The sequence below is a fragment of the Phaseolus vulgaris genome, chromosome 6 (genome assembly GCF_051622355.1).
Source record: "Phaseolus vulgaris cultivar YP4 chromosome 6, ASM5162235v1, whole genome shotgun sequence".
Taxonomy (NCBI): domain Eukaryota; kingdom Viridiplantae; phylum Streptophyta; class Magnoliopsida; order Fabales; family Fabaceae; genus Phaseolus; species Phaseolus vulgaris.
The window spans coordinates 37,726,720-37,738,209 of NC_143503.1; the positions used below are offsets into that span (position 1 = coordinate 37,726,720).

At 34.5% G+C, this 11,490-nt stretch overlaps 2 protein-coding genes across 2 annotated transcripts; one reads left to right on the forward strand and one right to left on the reverse strand.

Moving 5' to 3' along the window:
• Nucleotides 1–957: 957 nt before the first annotated feature.
• LOC137832938 (Zinc finger C-x8-C-x5-C-x3-H type family protein) lies at nucleotides 958–9,841 on the forward strand. The gene is given in 9 exon segments (XM_068641345.2): nucleotides 958–1,560; nucleotides 1,627–1,791; nucleotides 4,575–4,667; nucleotides 7,060–7,176; nucleotides 7,527–7,601; nucleotides 7,804–8,000; nucleotides 9,130–9,609; nucleotides 9,611–9,644; nucleotides 9,646–9,841. Coding segments are annotated over 9 exon segments (1,764 nt in total). The 5' UTR covers nucleotides 958–1,014; the 3' UTR covers nucleotides 9,703–9,841.
• A 58-nt stretch (nucleotides 9,842–9,899) lies between these two features.
• Nucleotides 9,900–10,730, reverse strand: LOC150027403 (homeobox protein). Its single transcript, XM_090303965.1, has one exon. It carries the CDS (start codon nucleotides 10,647–10,649, stop codon nucleotides 10,221–10,223), a length of 429 nt encoding a protein of 142 aa, XP_090160091.1. The 5' UTR covers nucleotides 10,650–10,730; the 3' UTR covers nucleotides 9,900–10,220.
• Between the last annotated feature and the right edge of the window lie 760 nt (nucleotides 10,731–11,490).

The following is an 11,490-nucleotide window of genomic DNA, read 5'->3' on the forward strand; positions in this document are numbered from 1 at the left end:
AATATTTTAGTGAAAAATTCTAAACAAAATCCATAACATTTATTTTACATATTTTAAAAAATATTATATTTGAATCTTCTATTACCAGTAGAGATAAACTATAAAAAATCGTTTTTCAGACATCAAATATAAAATTTATAAATATTTGAAACACGAAACCTATTAAAAGCATTATCAGAAACTAAATATAAAATTCATACATTTTCCAATAATTAACTATTTTAAGCAATATATTTTAACAATTGGTTTTCCATGATAATTTTTCTGCAATAAAAAAACTGGTATTTAAAAAAGCATTAATTTTAATTTTAATTTTTTTTTTTCATTTTTAATTCTATCTTCTCACTTCTACTTTCCTTTTTTTTATATTTCCAATCAAAATGATTTTTAAAAGAGTTAGTGCTAGGTTCAACAAGAAGACAATATTAATACACATATATTATAAATTAAAATGAACAGTCTTAAACATTAAGAATGACATAATGATATTGAAAAATAACTATAGTAATTATTAAAATATAGATGTTGATAGATATTATAAATAATAAAGTTATTGTTAACAAAATGTGAATCGTTTCTAAGGACAAAAAAGATACACATGCATAACAGATAGATGCTTGAAGATGTAGAAACCTATGTAAACAAAAGATACCTAAGAGGTATGTTATATTATATAATTATAAATTATATAAATTAATAATAAAAATTTATTTATATATATATATATATTTTAATTGTTTTAGTAAAAAAATGTTTTTTTATATGTATAATGATAATAAAAATTTATATAATAAATTTAAATGTTTGTTTATAAAATTAATATATTTTTTATTTTAAAATTGTGTTAGAAGAAGTATCCGACCGTCACAAAACGCAATGTGTGGTTGGGCTAATGGGCCGTGAGGAAAAGAAGGTCAGAAGAAGGATCCAAAAAAAAAATTAGAAATTACACATGAAAGAGTAGAGAGGTGAAGAGAAGAGAAGAGAAGAGAAGGGTTGGCGAAGAAGATAGGAATGGAAGAGGGGAAGAGTATGGGTCGAAAGGAGAAGAGGAAGGCAATGAAGAAAATGAAGCGGAAGCAGACAAGGAAGGAGGCGGCGGAGAGGGAGCGGCGGGAGGAAGAGGACCGCCTCAACGATCCGGAAGAGCAGAGGCGGATTCAGCTGCTGGAGCAGGAGGAGGCAGACAGAATGCAGAGGGACACCATCCTCTTCCAGGAGAGGGAGAAGGCTTTCATGGATATCATAATCACTCGACAGCAGCAGGAGGAGGAGCAGCAGCAAGAGCAAGAGCGAGAGCATGAGCAAGAGCAGAGCATCGACCAGGACCATGAATTTGAATACGAAGATGGCCCTCCAGAGATTATTTGGCAAGGAAACGAGATCATCTTCAAGAAGAAACAACTCAGAGTGAGGGTTACGGACACGCACCATGACCACAATAGACCTACATCCAATCCCTTACCTCCGGAATCATCCGTATCGGAATCGGAATCGGAATCGCGCACTCAGACCCTTCAGGATGTTGCTCAGCAAATACCCAATTTCGGAACTGAACAGGTGCCTTTCATTTCAGTAATTCTCTCTCTCTCTCTCTCTCTCTCTCACTGCTTCTGCCCTTTCCAGGATAAAGCTCATTGCCCTTTTCATCTAAAAACTGGAGCATGTCGTTTTGGTATGCGGTGTAGCAGAGTCCATTTTTACCCTGATAAATCATCCACTATTCTTATCAAAAACATGTACAACGGACCTGGCCTTGCTTGCGATCGGGACCAAGACGAGGGCCTCGAGGTCTGTTCATTCACTTCATCGTATCCTCTTCATTCTTCTTCACTTACTTACATCAACCAATGCTCTTATTTCTTGTTAATCATCAACTATATCTCACTCCCTTCTGCTATTTTATTTAGTAATCATCCTCATCATAAATCTAATTCAAACTATTCTAGTCTATCCTATATCTTCATCCTTCCCCTTACATCTTACATACATTAATTTTTGCATCATTTTATATCCTTACATTCATTTTTCATCATTCCAAAATCCATGCACTTCTTCATCTGATATTTCTCCTTTTTAAACCAGTCTATTCAATTCTTTGACATAATAATAATCACAGATTCATTGCAAGATTCATTTTGCTGGAGGCTAATGATTTTGGCCTTGGTTGCTCAATGTTAAAGATATTGGCTGTTGTATCCTACTTGCTGAGCCTGGGAAAAGGCTATCCCTATTAATCCCTCCACTCGCTTAATTCGTTTGACTTTTATTGTCCTTGCCCCTTTTTCCTTGATTTTATTTGCAATTCCAACATTCGCTCGCATCATACTACTTTGACAATTTGTTTTTCTGGTAGGAGGGAAATATTTTTGTTTCTGATAATGTTTGAATTAATATTATGGCAGCATAACATTTTAAAATGTATTAAATAATTAGACTGATTATTTAAAACATTTTTTCTTCCAGATCTTTGTTAAAAACTTCCAATATCTCATACTCTAATAATTTACATGTTCATGCTCCTTAACCGTACGTAGTTGTCAGGGGTTATCCAAGTCTTGGCTTATGGACCTATGTTGCAGACTAATTGTCATGACCTTCAAAGTGTTTGAGATTGCGGCAGCAAAAGCTTAAAAATATTGACTCAGTTAGTGATTGTTAAAGTTAGTGATTGTTAAAATACATTGTTACTGTGACTTTTCCATTTTGTCTTTTTCCTGCAGGAGGAGGGATAGAGAGAATCTCACCCATAAACGTTTTTGTGTTGTGTTTGTTCTACTTATGTCAATGAAGCTCTGACGTCTTTATTGGAAATCATGCTTTGCATTATATTTTCATGCTTTTTGGTTCTTGTATAATTAATTGGAGTCATTCTAGACTTTTAATTAGAAAAGTGCATCTGACATTGTACTTCATATCAGATGCTACATTTTCAGGGTTAACATATATTCATCATTTTATTTTGATACCGAGACCTTATATATCATTATGAACCACAAAATTCAAGACCTTTACTGTATCATGGAGCACTGGACTCTCCATTTTGGGTTGCTTAGGTAAACCGTTGTAGGGGAGTACTTCTGTAAGCCATCTGGAATGGCTTCACTAACTCCAACTTAGATGAACAATCACTTTGTAACTTCTAATGAAACTAGTACTCTATTTGTTTTGGAATAATACCTCAGACTGTCCTCTGAGAATGAAGCAAATATTTTATTCATATTTCCAATGTTTGCATTGGATTGGAGTAGTGTTAGGATCTCGTAGGTAGTTTGTGTCAATGCAACTTTTATTGTGTACAGCATTTTCTTTTGGCTTCTCTCTTTTATGTCCTACCTGCTAACATTCTGTATAAAGCCGAGGTTGCACTTTCCTTGGGTTTTTGTATGTTATTTCTTCTTGTTGATTTCCAATATTATACATCATCCCATACACCATAACCCAATATTTGTAGTATATTTTTCATCCCTTTTGCTCTTTAGAGAAAGCTGAAATTGACAACTATTTCTCTTTGCATTCTTTTTATAATTCATAGAAACCATTTACAAGGGTTTTACTTTTATCAAAAACTTTTGACAACGTATAAAGACTATTTTAGGCTCCGAAAAAACTAGCACTTTTAGTACTCACTCCATCTTCTATTACTCTCTCTATACACACTTGTACACTATGTGTATGTGTTCCACAATATGTTTGGTAAATTATGATTGTTTAGTAAATATGTGATCCTTTTTTTCCTAAAAATACTCTTACGGACCCTTGAGTTGAACTTCTTTTTGCCTCAAAATAAGTTCATCCAAACGTGTATTAGCTCCAAGAATAAGTCTAGTCATATTTACACTGTTAATAACTCTGTACATTGAATTTCATCAATGCAAACATCAGATTAGAAGTTTTCTTCAAATAGATTTAGTTGGGCCTTCATTACGCAACTTCATGTTAACAGAAATATATTTTGAAAATGTAAGTGAATTTATACAATAATATTGCATGCTTATGAATGTTCCATTTATCTTAGAGGCAATTTCGCATGATTCAATGGTCAGGTTTGTTATATTTATGCTTGTAACATACAAAAAGGTATTAAATGATGAGTGTATTTGGTTGGATTAATGCTTTATATGTATTATTACTACTACCTCTATCTTTATATGTGAAACAAATAACTAATTTGAATTTGGGGAAAATAGTAAAGTTAGTTAATTTTCTTAACATTGCTACAAACTAAAATATTATTTAAGAAATACCCGTAGAAGTAAATATTGTAAGTGTTAGTTGTATATGTTGACACTACTCGTAATTCAAAGGATAGTTTTTCCCACCAACTACTGTGACTTATATAGTTAATTGGCCAATGAATGCATCCACCTTTGTGAGAAATGAATTAACATCTCATCAATAGACTTCACAATAAATTAAGGGTATAAAAGAAAGTTATCGTTTAATATATTTTAGAATAGGTCTATAATTAGGACCAGAAAATGACACCTCTTTGTTTCTTATATAAAGGACCTTATCTAATATCATATTTTAATGCATAATATGTTCTTTGACCTGTTTAACCCCTTTTCCAGTATACAGATGAAGAGGTTGAACGTTGCTTTGAAGAATTTTACGAGGATGTCCACACAGAATTCTTGAAGTTTGGGGAAATTGTGAACTTCAAGGTTCTTTTTTATTGCCATGTGTGTGTATAAGTTTAACTTCTCAAATTTTGAAAATATATTTCTCGTTTAAGTTCTGGCATTTAATTCATACTAACATATTGATGCAATTTTCAATATCTTCGAATGAAGTTTCATGGGTTCTCTGAAATATCACAAACGCTAATCAAGTATGGTTTATATCTAGTTACATAGAGAGGACAAAAATAAAATGAAACCATTTTTTTTATATATTTGTCATGTTCAGTCATTGTTCTTGACCCCTCACCACCTGTGCATGTGTTTATATCCAACATTTTGAAAAAGAATTCTGGGGTTATTGAAAACATAGTTGTCAATAGCATGATATAGTGGGATGGTGTTGTAGACATGCTCTTGGGCACTATGAAACTTAAATAGCATCACAGTTTTAAATTGTGGTTGTGATAGCTGGTGAAATTGGGGCATTTTATGGGTGGTCCTAGGGCATCTGTTATGGGGTGCCAGAACCTTAATTGAGCCCTCTAAGTGTCACCTGTGGCTTTTCAGGGGCGATGGTATTCACCTCTCTTCCATTGAATTGGAGATTTCAACTTTAAATGAAAGCTGAATTTTCCCACTAACTTGAGCATATTTATTCTCACCAACACCCATCTTTCTCTAGCTACAGTTTCCAGCTATGCCTGACCTCTGTCAGTGTGGCCCTGTTCTGTATTCTTTGCCCATTCTTGTTCCTACTCTGACTATCAGGGTTAACCACCAGTCAGTTTTGGGCCTAAAAAACCCAAACCAAAATAACCTAAGGACACAAATATTTTGCATGTTTCTGTCTATACAGTTTATCGGGTTATCTGGGGTTGTGGGTTGGGCAGATTGTGTGCACATGGTCAGTGCTGTATTTTATGCTTTACTGATTGGAGAATACATGGATGAGGTTGCACTGTTGCATGCATAGCTTCTGTAGGTTAGCAAGGAGGGCAGGTTTGATGTGGCATATGAGGTTGTTTAATATGAGTTTGAAGTGACTCGGTGGAGGTGATTCAAGGTTTGGATGGCTTTGATGGATTGGACTAAAACCAAGAGATGATTTAAAGGGAATATAGAGAACCAGAAGAGACGAGAGTTTGTCCTGAGATGTAAGGTGACCTACCAAATCATGCTTTCAGTTTTGTGGTCATTGTCATCGTACAAGGGAAGTTTCTAAACATAAAATTTATAAGTTGTTAAAATATACCATCTAACTATTAAAGTCTTATCATAGGAGGAGGGTAGCATTAGGTCATCAGTAACCAATACAAAATTTCTATAACACAGGAACTGTACAACTTCTACACCCTAAATTCACCACCAAGATCTTAAGCAAAATAGTCCAGTGGTTCTAATAGATTCAACAGTCAAGGCATGACATCAGAGCATAAGAATCTTGTGACTATCCATGCGGTATCACAGTCCTGAGGTTTAACACTGTTGTCATACTGCAGAATATGTGACAATCACTGCCATGCCCGTTCCTGAAGCTCAAGTTATCTTCCAGGTTTTAACAATGGTTCTAATAGATTCAACAGTCAAGCCATGACATTACAGCATAAGAATCTTTTGACTATCCATGCAGAATCCCAGCCCTGAGGATTAACACTGTCGTCATACCACAGAATATGCGACAATCACTGTCATTATTCCTAAAGCTCAAGTTATCTTCCAGGTCTACTATCTTTTTTAGTTATTCCTGAAGCTCAAGTTATCTTCCAGGTCTACTATCTTTTTTAGAACCGCTTCTGGACTCTTCTATTCTTCAATTTTTGGTTGGGTTTGGGTACCAACAGAACACATTTGAGAAATCTGACCCTGACACACGTCACTTGCACCGATATAAACCAAAAAGATTTAGCTGCTTAACCTGCTAACCAGTTCCACCTGCATTTCTCCTTTTTTTCCTTTATCGGATTTGTAAGGCTTCAGTTTGATAACAATTTTATGTTCACCCTGGCTTATTATCTTCTTTTTCTCTTGCCTTTCCCTTTGTACTCTGCTATTATTTATTTCTCACTATCAATATGCTTTAGTTTCAAATAATTTGGTATATTTTAGCATGCATAGTATATATTATTAATTATTTTGCCTGTATCTAAATCTTTACTATTGAGACCATTCTGCTATCCACCATCCCATTGCAGCAATTTCAGGATCAGCCGCATGGAATTGTTAACTGATTTAAGAGTAAGCGCAAAAAGGAATATAGTTTTTCCTTTTTGTGAAGCAATAGATAAACAATATTTTGAAAACCAAGATGGAAGCACTTGTTAAAACATTTTGAAGATCGAATCATTCTCTCTTTGATTTCCCAGCACCATCTACTTGTACAATTTCTTTCATCTCATGGTACTAATCTTGTTGTCTGTCTGTATATCCTTGTCAGGTGTGTAAAAATGGTTCATTTCACTTGCGAGGAAATGTCTATGTACAGTACAAAGCATTGGATTCTGCTCTGCTTGCTTATAACTTGGTGAACGGTCGCTACTTTGCTGGAAAACAGGTATCACATTTCTATATTGTTTTTTTCAAATGAAAATCATTTTGTTTATATGAATATCAAGAAAGCTTCTAGTAATTCACTTGCCTTTGAGTATTTTTCAATAACTGATCCATTTGATCGTTTTCTCCAATTTATGTCATGTAACTCGCGTTATATTGGTGAAAAATCTGAAAATGTTTGATACAAAACTGGTTCAAGATGGAGCATATTTTGGTTAGAATGAAGTTCTGTATCAAAAGCTTAAATGTTTGATTCATTGGATTTTCAGACGAATTTTTCCAAAAGATGGATCCTTTGTTCATAGATTTAGGATTCGTATGTTTATCTCATCAGGCTATGCTTTATGGCAGGTAACTTGTCAATTTGTTAACTTGACAAGATGGAAGGTAGCCATATGTGGCGAGTATATGAAATCAGGTTTCAAGGTATACCAGATGACTACTATCTTATGTTTTTTCTTTTTTGGATTCAACCAAGTCCTACTGGGTTTCGTTTGTGCAAATCATATGAAATATAAACTCTTGGTTGGTTACAACTGAAGCTTTTAACTCCAAAAAAAGATGTTAGAAAATGTTTTATATCGATGAAGCATGCTCACAGTGGTGTTCCTTTCGTGCATCTTACCAGACTTGTTCTCACGGAACAGCATGCAATTTTATTCACTGTTTTCGTAATCCTGGTGGAGACTATGAATGGGCTGATTCTGACAAACCTCCCCCAAAATTTTGGGTTGAAAAGATTATTGCTTTATTTGGTTATTCTGATTATTACGAGACTTCAAGGGAGCAAGGAAATTTGAGTTTGTCAAAAACAGATTCTGACAGGTGTGCTTTCACTTCATTACATGACATGATTGGTTAAATTCGTTGCTGGACACATTGTAGCCAATGTAGATGGTAGCAAATTTGTGGTAAATTTTTTAGCATGATATGATGGGGGATGATTGTTTGCGATTGGTATTGTAACTGTTGAAGGCTTTTAGAGTATGCATGATGCCACATCTGTTTAATATTGTATTTATAATTCATCCAAAAAGATCAGGGTCAGAATCTTCTGGAGAGAATGTGGGGAGAACATCGGTGGTGAGATTGCTTCTGTTTTCACTAGATACTGACAATTCTGAATTTCTTTATAGTTTCAAAATAAAAAAAAATAAAAATAATCAAGCCCTTTCTCACTAGGCAGGGTTGACTAGATGGATTAATCGTGCCATAATATTCTGTTGTGAATCCTGCTTATAGACAAACCATTAGCTTCTAAATCCTTATTTGTTTCGCCTATGGTTTTTCTGGCTCTGCTTCTAGCTATCCTCCATAATTTGATTTATTCTCCTTGTTGGGTTTTTCCCCAAACCATCAATGATAAGATTCTACCATCTTCTGTACAGTAGGCGCTATCCCAACTTCTTTAATCTGTCCATTTCAAATATTATCTTGTCTAGTTAATCCAATGTAACATTCTCATCTCTTCTACATTGAGTTTAATTTTTTGTTAGCTTTTCATGGTTTAGCATTTAGTTCCACACAACATTACATTTCTTATAGTTGGAGGTTAAAATATTCCTTTGATTTTAAGTGGGTACATTTTAACGTAGATAAACACTTGAGCCGCTCTTCCATTTCATTCTTCCTGCATGAATCCTATGGTTTACATCACCTAATTTCTCCATGTCTTGTATGATGAACACTCGACGCTTAAGCTATGTAACTTGTGGAAGATTTCTAATCTAAGACTTCCTATCAAATAGAAGAAAAGTTTTTGAAGACTCCATTGTAGAATTTTGCTTTCTCCCTTGCTGCGTTGAGGGAAACAACAATAGTACTAATAATTGGATGGAGTTTAAAGTTGTTCAACGTCTTGATTTATTTGATCATATTTCGTTTAATTATGTTAATATTTCTGTATATTTTTCCATGTGAGTTTATACTTAATCTCTATCATAATGTTTTGAAGGTATCACTGTACAAGGTCAAGATCTAGGGAGATGGATAAGATAAGTTGTGGTCATTCTGGTAGAAGAAAACATGAAGATGAAAGAAAGCAAAGAACTCCCAATGAGGATCGGAATGCTAGCTTTAAAAACACTCATAAAAGAAAATCCCTAGGCAGAACCCCTGATACTGATTCTGACAGAGAATGGTTAGAAAAGGAGGAAAATAGGGAAAGACGCCATGAGTACACTAGGAATGGGTCGTTTAACAAGAACAGGGATGACAATAGCGGAAGCCATGAAGAGGATTCTGATGTGGATTGTGATACTAGGGACAATGAAAAACAGCATGGTAGAGATGTGAGAAGGCACCGTATTAGCGAAAGCTCAAGACATCAGGGTGGTGATGCTTCTGAATCCGACAAAGATTTGTTTGGTAGAGTGGCCATGGAAACAGTACATGATTATTCTAGGAAAAGCTCCAGACACAGAAGATCGGATGTGTATAAAAAGAAGAGATCAAAATGACAAAGTTGATACAGATGGATGGATCCCAGAAGGACAGTTACAGACGAGATCATCACAAAAAGAAGTGATCAATACAAGAATTTGATTCCATCATTGTGGATATCATTTGGAGGAATTCTTTTTCTGATGAAAGTTTTGTATTTTTTTTTTAAATTTCTTCCCAAATTTTTTTTTTCTGTTAATAATATATCGACGATATTTGATGCACCCAAAAACTACCTTGACGCATATTAAAATCCCTCCAAAACCATTTAGTGTCCAAGTAATTTTTACAAAATGCGTACAAAACTACGCTTTATATATATTCATTTTATTGATTGTCATACACAACGCAAGGGAACACAAAGAAAACAGACAAAGATTACAAGCAGAGTTTTTTGAAAGATTAATAATCCAACAAGAAGTGAAAAATCCTGTAAACTATGGATATGAGCTGAAGGATGAAACAATTTGATGCAACTTTAACAACCTTTGACACTATTACAGTTCTATATTTATCTCCAAGCACTTAAAAGATGCTAAGATGTTTTTAGGAAGGTACATAAAAAAAAAGAACAAGAGGAGCAAAAGGGGTAATTGATGGAAATCAAACTACTTCTCTGATTTGAAAACATGGAAACAAGCAGCGAAACACATAAGAACCAAAGCTAAAAACACGTCCAAATTGACCGCTTGATCTTTCTCTTTCTCGTCTTGTAGGAATTACTGGGACTGGAAGGCCATAAACAGGTTCTGAAACCGATACCATATATTGATGATATGATGATGAGTATGGGGTGCAGCTGACAGGGCTGGAATATTGTGGTTGAGCCACTTCCGTCTCCGGCAAGAATGTGCCAAAGTTGTGTTCTTCAACATGAAGCCACGAAGAAGGTAAGGGTGGAGCTGATGGCTGGGTGTTGGATGAGGAACAAGAGCAGCAACAGTAGTGTGGTTCATTCTCATGCCTCTTCTTCTTCCTTTTCTTTTTGGACCACAACCTGAGTTTCTTCACAGCTTTGATCACGTTTTTCATCAAGCTTCAAATGGGGTAGGGATTTGCCTTGGCATTTTCATATATAGGACAACTTTGAAAACTGATGCACCGTTAGGAATAGGAGCGCCCTCAAAGACGTTTTCATTACTTTTCAAATATTTTACCGTTATCTATCCACAACTATTCTACACTATATTTACGTTACATTGTCCACTCTTTTATTTATCATGATTTCCCTTATCTAATCCAATTTCTCATCGGAGGCCGTGTCAAACTCTTATTTGGACTGCAAAATTGAGCTTACGCCAGACATGAGATCTGATTCAAATTATTGGAATGGTTATTCTATTTGTTCCTTTTCAAGTATCACATTTTTTACGAAAAGAGTAACTTATCTTACCTGTTAAACTATAGAAAAAATAAATTATAAGAATGAAAACTAACGGTTAGAGTTACTCTTGTAATCAATTAATCTCTCCTCCTTTTCTTTAAATATATAATGATTTATTAAAATTAAATAAAAATCTTAATTTCTTTAGAAAAGACTCTATAAAAACAGTTAATAAAAGAAAAGAGTAAAATTCAAGTTAGAGTTAAGGACAAACCCCAGCAGCAAAGAATGGGAGATCTAGGGTCTAATCCCGAAATAAATACAGTGGAATTCCAGTTTCTAAATAATATTAAGAAAACATTGCCTGATAGTAATATATGGAATATTAATAAAAAATTGGAACAGAAAGTAGCAGGCATCAGAAGGGTACAATGCCACAAGTAACAGATTTTTCGGCAGAATACCGAGTCGTTGCAAGAAGTCACCAGTCACATAACCTAATCTGCTGTCATAATATTCAGATGAAACTTTCTTGTCCATAAAGAAAAT

What these genes read in the sequence shown, in the direction of transcription:
- LOC150027403 (XM_090303965.1), bottom strand. Translation starts at nt 10,649, where the DNA reads ATGAAAAACGTGATCAAAGCTGTGAAGAAACTCAGGTTGTGGTCCAAA.